We start from the raw sequence: 21,582 nt of genomic DNA on the forward strand, positions 1-21,582 counted from the left end.
GCTGTGGTGACTCCAGAGCGAAATGAACAATAAAACAGACAATGAACAGAAAAATCATGCTCAGTGCCACCCACTGAGCCACACCAACATCCTGCCACCCACAGTTGGCGAGAATGAGCGTCACTGGGTCTTAAAGGCAGAGTCCAATTGAGAGGCAGGACAAGGAGGCCAACAACCCCTTTTCGAATTTTGGGTCCGCTACTAACTTACATCTGATTGTGGGCAAGTCATGACATCTCTCTGATACCCAGTGAGCTCATCCACAAAAACAGGTTATTCTGAGGGTTAAATGACGTGACATATGTAACAATGCTCGGCACCCAGTAGGTCCACTATTCGTTGTTAGAATTTTCACAGTTTTGTGTGTGATTATTTGATTAGTGTCTGTCTCCCCACTAATCTCTGAGTTGCACGAGAATGTGGGTCATGTCTCTTTTAGTTCACCAGAATATCGCTAGAGCTTAGCACAGTGCCTGGCACATGCTAGGCGTTTGTTGAGACAATGACAAGAGAAAAGGGAGTTGGTAGGGTCCTGCTTAAGGATCTACTCCAAAATGGCAAGTTTGGGGCCTCCTGACAACTCTCATGGATTGCTTTTGGCTCTCTGGAGCATGGTGTCATGAGGGATTCTAGGGTGGTATCTGGAATCAGTAGAGAAAGGGTGTGCAGATAGACCACCATTACGTTTGAGGATGCCGAACGTTTGTTGACCTTGATCTGTGGAGTCAAGAGCAGGCCCCTTTTGCCAGCTATTCCCAGCACATATAGATCTATTGTATAATTCGTGGAGAAAGCCACTTTGCGGGGACTGATGTTACCAAATATTTGACCTGAAGATAAGCAGCATGACCTTAGGAATATTTTTTTTAAATCACAGATCAGAACAACGTTATGCAAAGAAGCAAAAAGCAAAACAGTATTATCGGCTAGCCTCAATGAAATCACTTTGTGGGAATGTGCATTTCATGAGTCAGTTGGTAAAAGCAAGCAGACCTGAGACACTTTGGCTGGTGTATCCCACAGCCAGACAGAACTTCACCACACACCTTCCCCCAATCCATGAAGTAGCTACTCTACTCACGAGGGTAATCCTTGGGGTGCGTCTTCTCGGACCAGTTCCCATAAAATGTGAGTCTGTACTTGGCGGTTCCACAGGCGCAGCAGTCTAGAATTGGTTTGTCCGTCACCCCATCAAACATGGAATCTGAAACAGTTAGGAGAGTCACTAAGTTAGGAAGCAAATATGGGTCACTTATAAGGCAGCGCCATCTTGTCTTGTCCTGTCCTTCATACTTGGGAAAAGAAGATAAGGTGCAGTTTTCACTGATTAATAACACTCTGAACCAGGCCAGTGCTTGGGTTTATAAAGGATTTTTATATACCTCTAAGGATAGTAATTGTATTTTACAAATAAAAAAGACTCAGAACTTTTGCTCTAACAATGTGAGGAGACCTGTGGGACCAATAAGGCAGAATATTTGGGAAACCAGGGATGAAACTTTCTCAGTTATCCTTTCTTTCCACAATACAATTTTTCCACTAAATTTTAAGAGGAATATGCACGTGTGTGTTTTCTCTAAGAAATGTTTGCTGGGGTCAAATTGCCAGGACCAGAAGGAGCAGCTTTGCAGAAGAGCAGTGAGAACAAGTAGAGAGACATAAAAGATTGCTGGAAATTATTTTTTAAAATGCATATATAGTCACATCCCTTCTTACCAAGCTTTCAGAGACTTAGGAAAATGTTCGTAAGTTCAGGTTTACTTCTGAGCATAGAGGCAGCCAGGAAAAACTTAACAAGATTCCCTCTCTGCCTCCATTTTTATCTGTGAATAGCTGATAAGTGGGGAAAGAGAGATTACGTGAATAAATTCAGTGTTTCTGATAGTCAAGCCCACATCCCTAACCGTGCATTGTTGCTTTTAGTCTGTTCAGCTTCTTGCAAGATGAAAACAATGACTACAGATGCAGCTTGCTTCAACTGCTTTTTCTTCAGTTTCTCTAGTGATATTAACATAAAGGTTCCTTTGGCAAGTTGGACATTTTTTCGTCAATATTATATAAAGAGCAATGACAGTATAAAAATCTTTTTGAGCGCCAGGAAGAGCATTGTACAAGTCTTCCTTGTGGAATTCACTGGGTTCATTTGGTTCGAACACAGAAAATCAGTGATGGGTAGAAGAAGTGAACTCTGGGTTCTAGGATGGAGACAAAAGCATGAAATATTATAATAATCACTACGTTGTAGAGAGTCCTTGTATGTCCGTACATTGTCTTATTTCATCCTAGCAACCCTAGGAGGTAAGTACTCCAGTTAACACCCTTTTGCAGATCAGTAAACTGTTAGGTAACCAGCCCAAGGTCACAGGGATAGGAGGTGTTTCAGGCAGAACCGGAGCTCAGGTCTTTTGGAGTCCAGAACCCATGCTCTTAATCTTTGTACTGTATCACTCCCGGAAGAGGACCTTCTGCTGGACATGTCTGCATAAGTTATCAATGAGAGTAATTTGTGTGTGTGTGTGTGTGTGTGTGTGTGTGTGTGTGTGTGTGTGTATGTGTTTCTCTTTATGCTTTTTCAAGTAAAGAAGGGTGCATTTAAAAAATGACCTGCCTTTATGGCTTCAGGATTTCTAAACAGCACCAAAGAAGAGGTCTGAAACCACCCAAAATAGAAATCACTGTTTGGCTATTTTTGTTTGGAAGAGGGCAGCGCATTGTCTGTGCTTAGGAGCAGACTCTCCATTGCTTAATGCACATGAAACCTAGGTACGATTCCTAGGTGAGCCAGTTTGATAGTTAAGGGACAATTCTTATTGCATACATTTTCAGAAAGGTAGCATAAGTTAGTAACTCCTAAAGACTTTTTCTTTTTACATTTCCATTATTATGACCAACTATGTTGTAAAAAAACTAAATTTAGTTTTGAAAAAGGATTCCAAGCTAAGAGATAGATGCTGGGGTTATAATTGTAGCTACCAGGCACTATTAAATGAGGGAGCAATCTCTCAAAAGACCAAAATAAGGCCAATGGGTAGCTTTACCTGATCAAAAGGGCTTTCAGATATAGACGGTAAACTTAAAGATATATCCAAGAGTTCAGGGGAATACACTCATAATAAACCTCTTAGAGTTCCAAAGGAAAATTAGCTTCCATTAAAAAAAATAAAGTTTGGGGTACCTGGGTGGCTCAGTTGGTTGGGCATCTGACTTTGGTTCAGGTTGTGATCTCGCAGCTCATGGGTTCGAGCCCCCGTTGGGCTCCGTGCTGACAGCTCAGAGCCTGGAGCCTGCTTTGGATTCTGTGTCTCCTCTCTCTCTGCCTCTCCCCTGCTCACGCTCTGTCTCTGTCTCTGCCTTTCTCTCTCTCTGCCTCTCAAAAATAAACATGAAACAATTAAAAAAAATAAATTTCTAAGTTTGAAACTAAAAACAGACATACTGTTTCCTATGAGGAAAAGCCAATTGAAAATGAACCGGGTTTTCAAAGGGCAGTGAGAACAAGCGTCAACTCACCCCTCTTCTGCTAACCACAGCCAGCCTCACCCAATATCGATGACTTCCTGCCATGTTGATCTCCTGAGCTGCCCCCTCTCCCATTTCTACCCTCCATCCATCAGCATCCTTTTTAGCTCTCCCCTTAGTCTGTCTTTTCTCCTTATCCCTTTTCTCCCACAGTTTCCTCCCTTCTGTGAGTTCCCTCCCTGTCTCTCTCATCGTTTGTGACATGGTATTAAAGTGAGCATGTGCACGCATGTGGTTATTATAGGTCACCTTTTTGAATATTTTATGTTTCTCTGTTCCTAATTGTAAGTAACTTAATGTTTTATGTTTCTTTTAAAAAATAATGATTGCCAGTGCCTTTTATCTTCGCTGTTGTTAATTTTTCCCCCATGGATGAACAGCTTCAACTGAGAAAAAATAAGACACTAGTTTCTTTCCCCCCCTTCCTTGATGGATTTGATTTGACTTACCAAGCAAGAAAGAATGTAAAGACCTTAATGAAAGAGCTGGAGATAATTAAGTAGGCATACACAGTTAAGAGAAATCCCTTTGCTCTCTGCTTATCAATTAAAGACTTTCTTAATGTGATCTGCTTTGTTAACTGTTGGATTTCCTCATAGGTCTGCTGCCTCAGGTGGGGTCGGGGGGGGGGGGGATTGTCCACAACTGCATGTAATGATCCTTCAGCCCAGGGCCTGCGGGACCTTTATTTTTTGTCCACCAAGTTGCTGATGGAAAACGGTTTCTTTATACATATGCATTTTTCGTCATTTTGATAGGATCTCTGCTTCGGAAGTGATAACCAATAGAGACTTGCACACCATTGGATTGACACTGTAACTGCAGAACTTAGCATATTTGTATGGCTTCACACAACATCAGGGCTGAGGCTTTGGCAAGTGCACGGTAGTTAATGATTGCTGTCAGTATGCAAGGGTGACAGAGAAGTGTTTCCTAAGAACCCTCAATTCTGAGAAATAAGTCTGTCCTCTGAATGTCAAACTAACAAAATCATACCACAGTGGCTGTGATTAGCCATCTGTGGGTGTAGAACAAGAGGTGGCTTGTAAATGTGTGCTCCAGAACACCCTAACTCTAACCCACAGGACCTTGGTGTCATCTCATAGAGACAGGGCAGGAATGGGATTGGTCCTTTATGAACCAAGGGACTTGACAGTCAAGGTGTCCTCTGTTCGGAAAAAGGCTGAGTGACCCTATGGACAATTAAATATGAAAAGGAAAGTCCCCAAAGCCGTGTGTGGAAATGTCCACCTGGAAGCTGACCAGGGACCTCGGGTTCCAGTTCTCTGGCCCCTATGACAGGTATGTCTCCACTGCAAAGCATCCAATTCTCTCCCTTTGCTTTTTTCATGCTTTCTGAACCATCTTCCACATAGGACCTAGTTTCTGCTCCAGCTCATCCATAGGGAGCTATGCTTTGGTACACTTTGATCTACCAAAGGCAATAATGAATTGAGACACAGTCCCTTCAATGGAAAGGCAGTGGCTTTAAGGTCCAAACTCTGCCCTTGACCACTAGCTGTGATTCTAAGTGAGCTTTTAAAACTTTCTGTGTCTCAAGCTTCTCATCTATAAAATGGGGATGATATATTTGTGCAGATCACATGAGCAAGGCATGTGAAATGCTTAGAATAGTGCCCGGCATATAGCAAGCGCTTGAAAAATATTAGCTATTATTATTATTTTCCCAGAAGACCTTTATCAACCTTTCTTTTTCTTAGTAGCTTATGATTTGCCAGAATTTGAGAAAATTATTTCTTCGCAAAATGCCAATTGCTCTAGATGCAAATAAAAATTCCGCAAAAATTAATAGAAATGAGACAGTCAAGCTGTATAATCGTAGAACATTTTCTATTTTTATTTAGTTATCTAATGACTTCTAAACACATTCAGATATTTAAGGTCTTAATTTTTTATGACAGATTAATAAACAAGCATCGGATACAGATAACAATAGCTAACACTTACATATACAGCACTTACTATGTGCCAAAGAGATGCTGTGCTTATATACATATATAAAGTCAGATAACTAGGAAGGGCAGAGGCAGGATTCAAACCCAGGCTGGATAGGAATCCAGGCCTCTCCTCTGACCTCCCCATCTACTTGATCTCTATGAGCTTTGTTAGAATGCCTTCAACCCAAGGAGAGGGCATCAATAAGCTTGCAAATCAATGGACCATATCCTTGACTGTGGTAGAATCATAAGGTCAATGCTCCCTTGGCAACCCCATCTCCTGCTTGTCTTTCTTGGAGAAAATCCCCCGCCCCCATACTGCCCAGGTGCCACACAAGTTCTTCTAGAGATTATTCCAGAGAATCATTACAGGCATCTTAAAGGTACACAATTGTGCATTTCTTAATTAAATCCTGTGAATTATTCCAAGGAACCTCTTTAGAATAATCACTGTTTCACAAAAATAAGAAGACGACACCAATATAAGGTACATCATCTCCTACCCAGGGAATCAAGCTGAGTAATTAGAACTTAAGGCAGATCCAATTATCTACAGAACACAGCCAGATTAAAAATTAGCGCTACGTGAGGAAGCTGAACCTGGAGAAACTCAGAAAGCACAATCAGCTAATTCCTGCCACTGGACGGTTGCACTGAATGAGCCACCTTCAGTTTACCTGACCCTCCTCCACTTGCAGTTCTTACCTTGTTCACAGAGTTTCTTGGTCAGAGAGCCCTCATCTTGAAAATAAATGATGCGTTTCTGCACAATGCTGGCCCTGTTGGAAGAAAAGCACAATGGTGAGGAGAGCAGGTTTGAGGCATGTCAGATCCTTGCCCGGCCACCTATGGCTGTGTGGCTTTGGGTGAGTCTCCCCAACTCTCTGTGCCTCAGTGTCTCCATTGAAAAATTGTCATTAATAATAATGCATACCTCGTGGGGTTGCTCTGAGAATTAAATCCAAAAAATGCATGTCAGGAGCACAGAACATACTTAGAAGCCACTCCATAAATGTTAGTTATTGTGTTGTCAGTGGTGGTGCTAATATTAATGTTAAGGTAAGAAAGAACTAATGGCATTTTCAGTAACTTTTCTCAATGGCTCATTTGATTCTAGTTTTGTATCAAATGATGGAAGCCATTTATAGATCAACCAAATTCAAATCAGAAAAGCATGTCAAATCCCTTTCCTGAAGGGGAAAAAAAAGAATTTAAAAATATATTTTGATGTGTTCCGAAAATGTCATTCTCTATCTTTCCTGAAAGTCTAGACGACACTGTCTCCTACATTCTGAACAAAGACAATTTCAGCTGTTACATTTCTCTCTTAAATATGTCAAACACAGGATCTTAGAATTTGGAAAGAATATCTGGAGGTTGAAAAATTACTTTTGGCCAGTACGTATTTTCTCCTTAACCTAGGACTGCACAGACATACTACTTCTCCTTTAACCCACTCTGCTGTATATTTTCAGCTGGCCGTGCAGACGTCGAATCCTGAAACCCAGCGTCCCTGTAACGTGAAGTCTACAATACTTAACGATGAAACAGTGCCAGTGGGTCTTGGCCCTTTGTACTGATTTTCTTCAGAAACGCTACTCAATCAAAACATAATTTTTTTACTTTGATTTGCCCTATTTAACAGAGAAAGGGATCATCAGCTCCACTACAGCAAGGCACACTGAGGGAGTGATACAGTCACATGATCTGCCTGTGTCACGTGATCGCAGAGCCAGGCATGGGCCCCTGTATGCACGGCTCTGCAGAGTAGGGAGGCGGTTTTCTTGACGGCATGGGCCTAGGCCAAGATTACTTTCCAAAGAAACATCTACTCTACACCCAGTCTTGCACAAAAGAATAAAATTCAGAGCAGCCTACGTATGTCTTTTATAGCCTTTCCTTACCCAAGAGAGACGAGATGTTGAAATAAATGAATGAAATCTGCCTCCCGTCTCCACAAAGCTACTTTGATCATTTATCCATTCTGTTGACCATCAAGCAGCAAGTTTCCTCAGACCAAGAAAACTCTCTTGAGAATACTCATCCCAAACCCAAATAACAAAGTCTTTTGTTAGTCAGAGCATCCCATTATCTACCACTTTAGAGTGTACTTTCCACCAGGAAGTACCTCAGAGAACACTGTAAAGGGCAAGGGAAGTAGCCCAGGCCTGGCATTCTTGCTTCAGCTAAAGGCTTCATCCTCTTTCCTACCAAAGCAGCCTCCTCCCCCATTTGTCTTCCTGTTGTATTTATTGGTATATTTTCAACAGATAGTCGTTGGAGGCCTGCATGGTAGCCAGACACTGGCCAGGGACACTGTCATGAACAAGACAGGTGGGGTGGCTTCCCATTCTCAAAGTTGACAGCAGAGTGGAGAGAAAGCACGAGACAGCTAAATCTGCAGCTACGCATTTAACATGACCGCGATTGAGTGCTGAACGGAGAAGTCTCCAGGGTGTGGGAGAGTGTAATACAGGGGATCCCCACCAAGCCAGGAAAAATTCTCTGCAGAAAAGAAGGCTTAGATAGGAAAGAGTAGGAGGTCAATAGGGCAAGTGGGAGGAAGAAATAAAGGAGAGGACATCCTTTAAAGATCCTTGAGGTGGGAGGGTCATGGCTCATGACCAGTGGTAGGTCAGGGAGGTAGCATGAGATGAGCCGGGGAGGTGCACAGGGCCACATCACCCCATGCAGGGGGATGGCATTTTACACCAAGCTTGATGAGATGTCTTTGATAAGTGTTTTTGATAAGAGGAATGAGATAATCAGATGTGCTCTTTTAAAAAGAGCACTTGGGCCATAGAGTAAAAATGAGTTGGTATGTGATTGCAGTGTAGAGTTCCCAAGCAAATTAAATTTTAGTTCAATAAAATTCTCTTGCTAAAGTGGTTTGAAAACCCTTGATATATAGGATAAAATACAAAATTACCATTGTATTCAAGGCTTTTTACAAAATTTCCCCCAAACACCCCTCTGGCTTTGTTTGTTGCCATTTTGTGTCATGGTCCCTGGGTTTCAGAGTTTGAGAAGTTTATTCCCCTTGCCTGAATACCTCTTCTACTCTACTGGGCCCTTGCTGATGCTGTTTCCTTTCCCAGAATCTCCCCAAACATGCCTTTGCTAGCTAGCATCTGTAACAAATCCTTGGAATCTTCTCATAGGCAAAAGCCTATGATCATGCTTAGAAAAATTAAATCACCCCAAATTTTCAAAAGTATCATTGTAAAAGTGTTGGGGGCCAGAAAGAGAAAATATGTATTTCCTACAAGATGTTTTCATTTCCTTCATGCCTTGTTTTATGAAGTCTACAACAGCTTACCCACTCTTTTTGATAATAGTTGTAATTTCTGAGTCCTTCCTATGTGCCAGTCACTGTGCTAGGGAGGCCTTTTATGTACATTACCTTATACATCTTATGTTTTGCATATATTATAGCTCTTCAAATTCCTTCCTTATCCAAAACCCTGGGTTGGATGCATTTCTGAATTCAGAGTTTTTCAGGTATTATTAGAAAGTTAAGATGATAATATACCATTAACATCCCCATAATCAAACACATCAACTTTTCTGAAACAAAATGTAAGAAAATTCATAGTAAGAGAGAAAATAAAAACTTTATATAGCTTCATGTCAGTTTTGGTCAAGTTTAGCAAACGTATCAAAATACTCTTATTTTTAGAACAATTCAGTTGAAAATTTGTAGCCATTTTCTCCTTCACAGGTGAGGATGGCTGAGAGAGGGGGGGTTAAGTAACATGTCCACAGTCTTGAAGTTTCCCGTCTACCTCCAAAGCTAATGGCCTGTGCTATACCCAGCATGGTTTTAAGGGATTAAAGATAATTACATATAAAAAGTACACTTGGCGTGTGAGTTGAAATGTATTATGAAATGAGGCCTGTTTCATCCATTTTAGCATCTCATGGAACATACCATGAAGAACTGAGACTTTGATGGCCTCCCTGGAGCCTGGGTCATGATCAGCTGAAGTTCTCCATGAAGACTGAGCATACATTTTCATGCCTATACATGGCCAAACCTCTGTATCCTGCCTTTGGATTTCAAACTCTGTGCAGATCAAATGTGGGATACAAGGCTTATTCTGATCTGGCCTCATCTTTATCTAATCCCTCCTGAGCACTCTGTCCAAGCCATATCCTATATTTGTCTTAAAAATCTCATGCCCCTGAGCCTCTGTCTATGGGACTCCTCAAGACACATGTGAGCACAACACACACACACACACACACACACACACACACACACACACACACACTTCAGTTACCCAGAACTCATACCCTACTAAGATTGGTTTCTTGACTGGCTGCTTGGTTGGGTGCTCTTCTATGAGAGCCATAGCCTCTTGAGTTTCTGCTACCACAGCATTTATTATTAACTTATACTATAACTGCCTATTTACTTTTCTATCTCCTGTGCTAGTTTATAAGCTTCTTGAGAGCAGGAACTGTATCTTACTTCCATTGATGTTAGTATTGTTGTTGTACTGGAATTCAAGAAGGAACGGAGTTTGGGGAAAAGAAGAGAATTTGAGATTGAGTGATCTGTAGGGCATGATGGTGGTCTGTCTAGTGGGTAATTAGACATAGGGACCTGTGACTCAGGAGAGATGTGAGGGGTGGGGAGTAGGGGCATGTGAGTCACTGGGGCAGAAGTAAGAGGTGAAGCTTTTGAAGCGGCAGGTGTCACCCAGGGAAAGTGTGCAGAGTGAGGAGAGGCAGGCTGAGCCCAGAACTCTGGAGAAGACCAATATTCACCTATAGGTATACCAACAGAGACCAGGATCTGGTACGCTTGGTTGCAGAAGATGTTTCTTTTTATTCCTCATTTGGTCAACTCCTGAGAGAATTTATATTCTGAGAAAATGCATTTCATTTTGAGTCTGTTCCCATCAAAAGTATAAAACTCAGCTGAGATTTATAAATCATATTATGATTCAGAAAAATAATAGCTTTACAAGATGAGAAAGCTGTTAGTAAGAATTCCCTTAGCATTTCAAAATGACAAATTTCTCCCATCCTGTGTTACAATTTGGCAGTCCCGTTGCATAGCATTTATACACTGATACACTGAATGCTCTCTTATCATGAGAGAGCGTGTTAAGGAAATCTAAATGAAATTTCTCAGCATGTTAGCTTCTCAAACTTTGGGATATTGAGGTTCTAAACAAGTTACTAATCATTTCAAACGTTTTCTTTTAAACCTCAAGTGGTGGAACCATCCTGGATCTCTTGGATGCTTGACCCTTTTCTGTCTGCAGGTTTTATTCATTTGCTTTTCTTTCTCCTTGGGGAATTTTCCTATTGGGATAAAGTTAGAGCTTGCTAAATTGTGAGTATGCTCCCTGCTCTCACCAAAAAGAGACAGGGAGACACCAGAAACTGAAGGACTTGGGAGAAATCAGGCCAGAAAATCATTCACATGGATCATTAGTGGCCAGATGGCTGCCATATAGAGATAATTCATGTAAGGTCCTTAATACATGCGTATTACATGAAGTAAATATTCACAATGTGGTAGCCATTATCTTTCCTGTTGTTAAATCACCATCTCCTAACAAGGTGCCTGGCGCATAAAAGTGCTTAATAAACAGGAGCTATGATTATGATTAACATTGGGTCTGTCTCCTTGGCTTGTGGAGGGAGGGGTGAGGGTGTTAGCTTGGTCAGCTGCTTCAGGCAGAGATAATGAATGGCCAAAATGAAACTCAGGTTTGTGGTCTCCAGACTAATTTTGCCCATTCTTTTCCCAATTCTAGGAAAATCCCTCTTACTGAACATTTCTTGGGGTGCTTAAAAACTTTGTCTATGATGGCAGGGATGTTTTTTCATGGAAGTGATCCAGTGTATAACCAGTAACACCACTTCCTTCTACCAAAGAAAGGACAACTCTCTGGGAGCACCCAGAAATAAAATATTAGAGTCATAGTGATGGTAATGCCATCAGGAACTGAGGCTATCTGCCTTATTTTACTTCACAGGAATGCTAACTACTAACCTGATCATGGTCTCATGTTAATCAACAAATGCTTACGGAGGTGGGATGCATTCCATGATCCAGACTCTTTCCAATTTTTTATATGGCTTTAGGTGGATGTCAGGACATGGCGCTGTGTCCAAGACTTAACAGGCATCCTGGCAGCCCATTATAATGTGCCCATGGGAGAAGAAAAGTGAAAGCTTATCTGGAGGGCTCTAGCTACAACACACAAGAGAACTCCAATGCCACCCAACCGTAAAGTCACAAACTGTGTTTGGGTCATAAAACTACAGACTCAGAGGCTTGTAGTCATCTACCATTACTGCAACCAAGCAATGCTAGTAGTTGCCATGAGATTATTCCTGCTTAATTATCAATCACTCATAAAACATTTACTGAGGACTTATTTTGTGTCAGACACTTTGCTAGGAGCTGAAAATTCAAAGAGAATAAGAGACAGTGCCTTCCAGTAAAGAGATCCTAGTCCAGTGGGAGAAGAGAGAGACAAAAAAAGGAAACGGGAAATCAATGTTGAGCGGGATGATGGAGGAGCCATGGGAAGCTGAAGAGCAGTGACTAACTTCTCCTTGGCAAAGCTCCAACAGGAGGCAACAATGGCGGCACTGCAGGTCTGAATTAAGATCTGGGCAGTGGAAATAGACAATCTAAGAGATACGTTGTAGGAAAATTGGGTAACTTACTGGCTAACTTACTGGATCTGGGGCAGAAAGAGGAGGCTGAGTACAAGATATCTTATTTACTTTTTGTTTATGTAACAATTGAACACCCAAGTCCTCCACAAGTATTAACTCATCCAATCCTCCCAACAACCCCATGACGTAGGCGCTAGTATTATCCCTGTTTTACAGACGAGAAAACTGACAGAGGGAGTTTGTGACACCCCATATACAAACCCCAGGGACTAGAGGGAGGGACATTGGTGCCAATGACTGAAACGAAAGACAGACGGGGCAAGGAGGAATTTTTTTTGGGTAATTTTTGGAATTTGTATTGAGATAACTGCACATCCACATTCAGTTATAAGAAATAATACAGAGAAATTGTACACTTGTACAATTTTCCCCAAAGGTAACGTTTTGTAAAAGCTCAGTATGTACAATGTTACAACGAGGACGCTGACATTGGGACAATCCACCAGGCTTGGGTCTGGTAACAAAATGGCATAGTAGGGTTAATTAAGGGCCAGAACATGTCATTGTGTGCCTATGACAAGCTGCCACACTCTAAGACAGAACACTCTCAAATGACTCTTCGAAAACACAGTAGGTTAGAATCCCAAGTGGAGAATCGCCTACAAGTGCTATGGGGACTCTGGGGTAGCAGGCCATTTCTGGCTCAGATGAGGTGGGAGCAGAGGTGGAGTTGGAGGAATTAGCGCTTAGGAATGAGGTCCATCAGAATAATTTCTTGGAAAGATAGCACAGAAGCTGAGCCTGTACCCAGGGACGGGCACTTTGCAGCAGTTAAAACGCACACCAAGAAAGAATCCTTGGCAGGTCCATCATCCATGGTCCTTCTATACCTAACCCGGGGTATCAGCTCCACACGGCTGCACGTGCACACGTAGCTGATGCTATGATCAGAATCTGGCTGAGAGGTCAGTTCAGGTCTTAACAAGACTATGATCCGTTCCCAACCTCGTATCATGATCCTTGGATTTCTCAAGTTCTTGATTCACATCGTCGAGCAAAGTTATGTCTACAAAGCCACAGTTTCAATTTTAACAAAAACTGGAGAAAACTATTTTTAAACACTCAGTTTATTTCTTCTCAGAATGACCCCATGACCCTGGGGATAACAAGCTTATCACGATTCCATTTTTCTCTTAGTACTGTCCAATTTCAGACCTAATCTTTATCATATGTCTTGTCGATACTATTACCCTAGTACTGCAAATTTTACCTTCCCCAAATCCAATGGGAAATTAACAATGAGGAATTGATTTTCATAAGAGAGATGTGAAAAGATAAAACGGGATTATGTTTCAAAAGAGCTAATTTAGATACAAGAGGCCTTAAAACCAGACAGACATTCATTCACTGGCGTTTTGTTTATCAGAGTAGGTACCACAAAGCTGTGTGAGGAGTTGGAGATACAAAGATAAATAAGGCCTAGTGTGATATGAAACAGTTACCAGCCTGATGAGAGAGGGAGAGAGACACATCGTCTGATGAGTCAGAATACTGCCTAACAAGTACTAGAATCTACTCAATACCCATGTCTTCCATCCCCCATGATTTCATAACCCAGATCTTTTTTGGGGGGGTGATACCAGGCAAGCCAATCATGACTGTCTTGTTCCCACTTTCCCAGCCTTCCTTGCAGCTGGGGAATTGATGCATGTGACCCACATGTGACCTCATTTTTAGAAGCGGAGGTTTACAGGATAGAGGGGAGACTATTTGAGAAAGTTGTGCTTTCCAGATGAAAAAAATTAATGACTTACCCTGGCCTGTCCCTCTTTTTATTTTAAGTTTATTTATTTATTTATTTATTTATTTATTTATTTATTTATTGAGAGAGAGAGAGAGAGAGAGAGAGAGAGAGAGAGAGAGAGAATCCCAAGCAGGGTCTTCACAGTCAGCATGGAGCCGGATGTGGGGCTAGAACCCACAAACCCTGAGATCATGACCTGTGCCGAAATCTAGTCAGATGCTTAACGGACTGAGCCACCCAGGCGCCGCTGTCCCTCTTTTTTCAGCCTTGATTACAAACACAATGTGTTAAATAAAGCAGCCGTTTTGTGACCATGAGGAAAAGGCCAAGAAAAATCAGAGACACTGGTCCCGACATTGTTTAGCTATTGAAACAATACCAGTAGTCACCTACCTCTGGCCTTCTTGTTATTTAAAAAAAAAAAAAAATCGCTCCATCTGTTGACGTTATCATCAGTCAAGTTTCCTAGCGAACGCTGCTCTCAAAAGCATGCCTGACTGATGGGAAGTGGTATGGACACCACAGAGGGTCGCTCAAAAGGTGAGTCACAGCAAGTTCTGCCGACCCTACGTACCTGGCCAGGAGATGGCACTGGGGAGCCACTGGAGGACTCTGGGGGGAGTGGGGACAGGGCTGTTTTGATCAGAAGAGTCTTTGAGAAAGACATTCTGGATTTGGCGGGTGGGAGAACATTCTGCTCTTTGCTGGGACCCTCCTGAGATGCCGGGGCCAGGCACCTGTTCACATTGTCTAGAAAGAGAGCAGGCAGGCCGACAAGTATGGCCCAGGCTGGAGACAGACGTGGCTGTAAAGGAAGCAGGGTGGGTGGGAGTTTGATAGGAAAACACAGGAGAGTGAAATGTTCTTTCTTTTTCCTCCGGAGGAGGCTTGTACATGCCTGTAAGCTGGGGCTGAGGAAACAGTGGAAACCCTTAGGGGAATGTGCTAGATCACTGGCTGGAAATTTGTCATTTGTTGGAAAAATCTTCAATAAACTCACATGGACAAAATAAATCGGCTGCAGGATGTATTCCCAGTTGTGGGGGCTCTGACAGGTAGGCCATTCTGAGTAGTGAACAGGACCATTTCTTATTTCCTAGAATTGTTTTAAACTGGACATTTTTTTTTTCCAGCATATTTTGACCCTTTGTGGAATCCTCCCTCTGGCTTAATTTACGGCATTTCTTAACCGTGCAAAGAGATATACATCTAATTACTGAGCCTGGGGTGGAGATACTATCTCACAATACGTCTTTAGGCTAAAAATATTTTTATCTTAAGAATACAGTGACATGGGGTTTCATGTTCCTGAAAATTCCTTTTTTTTTTTTTTTTTTTTTTGCAATCAGCCTTAGTATATTGTTCACAACATGATTATCAGTTCTTGGGGTGTTACCAGTCAAGGGACAACTGACAGTTGGGGTCATCTTTCTATAATACTGTTGAGCCCATGATTCTGCTGGATAATATCTCATATGGCCAAGCTAATGGTCAGTGCCTACCTGACTTTCCCCTCCAACTTCTTCACATCTATAAACCTTCAGAGGACTGTGAGCCCCTCTAGCCCTGGGACCATGCCTTACTCATCAGTTTGTGCCTGGAAACTAGCAGAGGATCTTACCAAGGCTTTTTGAACTTGGGGTTTTTAATCTGGGGGTCTACAGACAGGTTTCAGGATGATGAAATTTTGTGTGATGTGCACAAGTGCATATTTCCGGGGAAGAGTTCACAGTTTTCTTCTGCTTCTCAAAGAGGTCCCTGACCTTGAAAAGCTTCAGAACCACTATTAGGTCTGAAATGAATGATAGCAGATATGTGAAAACTGCACATACAAAATGTCATTCCATTTAATAAAATCTCCAACTAAGATATATGCTCTTTGCTTTCTTTTTTTTTCCTCTCTCTAAAGATGAAGGTTAAATTTTTATTCCAAGCACCCAAGGCTTCAACTGCTCTCTCTCCAGACTATGCTCTGATCCAAAATAGAACCTGTCGCGGCTGGAAAACAAGAAACAGAAGGGCAGCACTGCTCCTGGGGTTCTCTGGTGTTCCCTGCAGTCCTTGCCACTCGGCACAGGGCACGGATGTAATCCCACAGCCATCCCAGCCTCTAAGCTAGAGGAGCTATGCTGCCGCATCACAGACTCCCGCTCGGCCGGTTGACACAAGTCATTGCCTCCTAGAGTTGGTCCTTCTCTGCCATGGCCTCAGCCGCCTCCCCTTTCTGTGGATTCCTGTAAGCCAGGACTGGCAGCACTGTCCTCTCAAATGTAAGGAAACAATTCAGGTGACAGAGCAAGGGCCTCACGCACAGGCAGCCTGCCATCCTTTGTGTTCCTCAGAGGGCCTCCCTTGTCACACCGGATTTTCTGCTGTGGAAATGGGAGCTGCGTGTATAGCACCAGACCTGTGGGTTGGGAGATTCTCCTTCCTCTAGGCTGGGCTAGGGATTGTGGGGAGGGTGGTTATGCTTCCTTGCTAGGGATTCATCGTCCATGAATGGGTTTCAGAAAATTCCTAAATCCCTGAAAAAACTATGCAAAATTGTAAGTATCTGCCTTGTTTCTGGGGGAGAGATTCTACATGAAGCACTGCTCTAAATTTCGGAGTCATGATTTTCATGCCTGTTAGTACCCACCTGAGTCCTACCTCCCTCTCCGCCCGAGGAAGGAAGGACACACATGGACAATTAAATGAGTGACTCCCTGTACAATTACTGCAGTGACCTAACAGGTCTCCTCTCCTTGTCAACCCACCCAACTTACCTACGTTCTGCCAGGGAATTAACTGTCACCTCCAGCACATCATCACCTCCTTTCACAGACTATTAGGCAGCCATGGCACCATGGTTCTAATGATCTCATCTCCCACCTCCGCCCTGCCCTGCTCCACCCCAGCACAGGGTCTGGCACATAGCAGGTCCTCTCTAAACAAAGGCGCCTCTCTCATTTATAGATCACAATCCAAACTCTTGGCTAAATGTCCACAATCCTGAACACCAGGACGCAAGCTGCCTTTGACGTCTGAGCCACCCCATGCCCCGCCACCCCTACTCTCTCCCTGACTCTTCCTAGCTGCTTGAACTCAACCCTGCCTTTTCAGTGGGTACAGAATGTGTGTCACACGACTCCTCTTGGCGTCTGCCCATGCTAGTTGATAGGCCAAGAATGCACTCCCACCCCCTCTCTGTCTAATCACACCCCCCTCATCTGTCACCATCTCACTGTCACCTCAGAGTCTCATTGACCAGGACTGTCAGAAGCAACCTCCTCTGGGTTTCTAGAATACCATTGATCTTCCTCGTTCATTTGGAATTTGGGCACTGGACACTCAATGTTTGCCTAAACTTGAACGCCTTGTATTACCATTTAACTTATTGTGTGTTTATGTTTTGTACCTCTGACTGAATTCTGAGCTTTCTCAGGGAAGGGACCTTGCTGTACCCTGTGGGTCCCTCTAGCACTGAGCACAGTGTCTTTCATGCAAAAAGCACTGAAGGTGTGGTGATGTGATTTGTTTTCATATACTGACTTTACCCATAAGTCAACTCTTTTATATTCAACATGTAGTGTTGAGTGTCTACCATATGTCCATGATCTGGCAAGACGTATAAAGTCCTTTGTTTTAGCAGTGCCACCCAGAGCGCTGGGTGAACGGCAAACAGTGACTGGTCTGAGTCACGAAATGTTTCCCACTGCATAAAGGCCAGTTAAGTCGGCTTTGCTTTGTTCAAGCCAGGCAGTTTGGCTGATGGCAACCATTGTTCTCCAAAGGAACCATTCGGGTTGAATTCAAAATCCCTTCACAATGTTGGGAATCAGCAGGATGATGGTATGTCTGCCAGGAGGAAGTTAAACCAGGGACAGAGCTTTCTTTATGGAAAAGACCATTGCTGATTGCACTATGCCTTCCACTCTGTTCATCCTTTGAGTCGACTTTTCAAAAAAAGACACCCAGAGGCCTTACATTTTTGACTCACTCCAGATTTGTCCCATGTTTCTCCTTTTCAACACTGTGCAGCACTCTCATAGCATCTGACCTCATTCTTACGTCATATGAGCTCATCAGAAGTATGACATAGTCACACTGGACCCCCATAAGGCTCTAGAGCAACATGAGACCACACATAGACCACAAAATCTGGGCATGATTTGTCCTGTTTTCTACCCTTACTCACTGAAAATGCTTTCAGAGATAAGTGAAGGAAGGAAAGGAAAGGAAAGGAAAGGAAAGGAAAGGAAAGGAAAGGAAACGCAAGGCAAGGCAAGGCAAGGCAAGGCGGAGAGAAGGAAGGAAGAAAGCCAGCCAAGAGCTCTATTTTTCTGAAAAATGATGTGGAAGAAAAATAATGGGACCTCATTTTAATGCACAGAAGAATGCAAGTGACAAATTCTTTTTTTAAAAATGCACGGTAAATTAAAAAAAAATTTTCACTAACTCTTGAGATGGGGGACTTAAGAGGGAGCCTCTTACCCATGTTAAACAAGGTACTGCAAATCTTTTTTTCCTCAAGTAGGCAAAGAATCAATTAAAACCCCCAAAATCAATAAAAATATCTGTCCTAGAGGTGGAACTGTAACCACATTTATACATTGTATATCTCAGAGAGATGAGGAAGTTTAGCTTGAGAGCACATGTCCCTGAGAAATGCTTAGAACCTCCACAAAGTAGGGATAGAAGTCACAGTGGAGACAAAGAGGAAGAGAGTCAGGGAGAGGAAGGCTTCAATTTCCTCATCTCTATCAGGAAACAGGAGTAAAACAAGATGGCCATCACCTCCAGAGGACGTCCCTAAAGCTGGACCCTCACAGTGTGGTAAACCCAAAGATCAAACTTGTTCCAGGGTCTGTGTCCTGATGGTCAGTGCTTTGTTTTGTGTTTGCAAGTGGATAAGTTTGTGCCATCAGGTTGTGATGTACATTTCCCTATTTTTCTGGATGGCTCCATGTCGATGATATTTCTGATATAAATATCAGAAGATACAGTTCAAGAAAATGAACTAGCAGAATCCTTATCCTAGAAGGATGTTCGGTAATGATCTTCCAGTAATGATGCTTTGCACTGTACTTAACCCCACTGCATCCAAATGCGTTGACATGCATCATATTTCTTTGGATTGACATAGCTGGTCCTGAAGATCTATAATTCAGCTTCCTGCTGACTGGATTCTTATCCATTCAAGTTGCCCTGGAGATGACCAGCAGTCCCTCATGGCCAGAGGTCTAATGTCACTGGCCCAGTTTTGGAAGATATCGTACTGAATTGTTAGTAGACAAAGCTAATAAATCCTGGCTTTCCATGTGTCTGGTACCCTCCTTAAGAAGGCCACACTAGTTCTTTGGTTAATAAATTGTTATCATTTGTGTAACATGTTTTGGGAAATCAATTAACTGCAACTGATTGGGGATCCATACATGAACCAAAGACAACCAGAGATGGTTTGGACATGAGGGATGCTAGCAACTTCAGAGCTGTTTTCCTGCTAACTCTGCCTGGTAGGACTTTTGCATATTGAATGGTACAAACTGGCCTCCTCCTTGGATTATCTTTTGAGGAAAAAAAAAATGTCAGACAAATTAAGAGAAGATGGGTCAATGACATAGGCCATGGACAATTGTTCAGAGCACTTTCCTGTTCCTTTCTGGAGCCCATGGCAGAATCCCATGGTGACCCAGTACAACCATAGCTGATGTGATGATGTGATCTGCCACACTGTCCCAGACACTCATGTATCTGTGTGAGAAGTTTCCAGCACTGAAGGTCAGCTGTGCAGGAGAAATACTGCACGGAAGGCTCCAGTGAGCAACATCTCCATTTGGATCCTGTTGCGCTCTTTTGGTTGTTGTTGTCAGGGCTCATCAGCATAAAAATGAAGTTGTTTTGACTTACTACTGTCTTCCTGCTATCAGAAAACTGTTATTAGGAAAATCGCATTAATTAGCAGCAGCTGAGGGGAGGACCAGCTATTTTGGAGCCGCAGCTGCAAGTCTCTTGCAATCTGACTGTTGCCTAAATTTTAACAATTAACGGAATAAATAGTCTCTGAATGTATTTCATCATGTTAATTTTGTTTTCCTCTATTTGTATTCCTGTTTAGGAGTGGCAGTTAATCTGCATTAAACACTCTGATACCATTAGCATCATTAAAGCATATCCTCAGCTATCCTATTCCTCTGTGATTTACTGCGAGTGAAGCTTAATGATAATTTTTTAAACTTTATGTAGGAAAATGAATAATTAATTAAAATTTACCCAAAAGTTTGGCCTATTAGCCAAAATATTTGACTAATCTAAAAATCTTATTTTATGGCCATGTTGGGTTACAAAACTGGATGGATGAATGAATGGATGGATAGAAGGAAGGAAAGACAAATGGAAAGAATGATAAATAGAACAGCAGACAGACGTATACATACATACATACATACACACATACATACAAACATACATAAGGACTGAGATTTAAACTTTCTCAATTCTAATCCCAACTAGTTCGTTACTTTACTTTATAGCATGAAATCAGCATGACAAAGACATGGTGTAATAGAAAGACCTTTCTAGCCAGGTTTGATCCTGGATCTACCTCTTCGGTGTGTAGTAGATGATTTACAGTTTATGTCTGAATTTCCTATCCTATACCTTTGGGTCAATATCTACTCTGTGAGGGATCTTGTTGAGCATTAATGAAATAAACCAGTATGAAAAACACCTCGGCCAAATCTTCCTTTCTTCTGTCAACTTTAAACCTCATGTTGCTATTTAACTTATCACGTATTTATGCCTTTTCTACCCAACCGGAGAGTTAATTAACCCTTACAAAGCAGGGGCTTTCTCTTGCTCATCTTGGTACCTACCAGTGTGAGCCCGCAGGCCTTGACCTTGTCATCAGCTTGTGTAACAACTAACATCTAGTGAGTGCTTACTGTGTGCCAGACACTCTGTAGTAAGCATTTTATACACTTGAAGGGCTCTCAGTGTTAAATAACAAAAATTCAACTGAGTAAAATGTAGAGATCTGGCTTTACTAATTGATTCACGAAATGGGCCGTATCCCATCTTCCAAGCAGAGGGGAGCTCCAAAAAGCTACAGAAAGAAAAATATTTTCAAGGGAAGGATAAGGAAGTCATAAACAGAAAAAGAAAAAAAAAAAAGAATTATTTCAGGTGAGGTCACCTTCATTTGGGGAGAAAAGGTTTTAGTAGATGAATTATTTTATCTTCCTTTGGGGGATAAAAAGCACCCATGGGACTGATTACCATATTGGTACTGACCAGAAAATTCCTGACTGACTGGCTAAAAGTTATATTCTTTGGGGGTTGAAACTGCAGTTAGGTTAGGTATTAACTCTTGGTTTATTGACTTGAAGCTTTAACCTAAGTGACACCATTTTGAGCCTGTGGTTTTCTGGTTAACATCAGCCTTGGCTACTCATTAAAATCATTTGGAGGAGGGGCACCTGGGTGACTCAGTCGGTTGAGTGTCCAACTTCTGACTTTGGCTCAGGTCATTATCTCAAGGTCAGGGGATTGAGCCCCACGTTGGGGCTCTGCACTGAGTGTGGAACCTCCTTGGGCTTCTCTCTCCCTCTCTTTCTGCCCCTTCCCTGTTTGCACACATGCGTGTGCGCTCCCTCCCTCTTAAAAAAAAAAATT

The 21,582-nt window shown here is 42.3% G+C and overlaps 1 protein-coding gene across 1 annotated transcript in view; it reads right to left on the bottom strand.

The window, feature by feature from the left end:
• Positions 1–21,582, bottom strand: part of SPON1 (spondin 1) — a 259,786-nt gene that overhangs the window by 146,457 nt on the left and 91,747 nt on the right. The window contains exons 4-5 of the mRNA XM_060606071.3: positions 6,183–6,256; positions 1,082–1,204 (exon numbers count right to left, since the gene is read on the bottom strand). Coding sequence (XP_060462054.1) covers positions 1,082–1,204; positions 6,183–6,256 — 197 coding nt within the window. The remainder of the gene's footprint in view (positions 1–1,081; positions 1,205–6,182; positions 6,257–21,582) is intronic.

Source organism: Panthera onca, chromosome D1, assembly GCF_046562875.1.
Source record: "Panthera onca isolate mPanOnc1 chromosome D1, mPanOnc1 haplotype 2, whole genome shotgun sequence".
In the NCBI taxonomy this organism is placed as follows: domain Eukaryota; kingdom Metazoa; phylum Chordata; class Mammalia; order Carnivora; family Felidae; genus Panthera; species Panthera onca.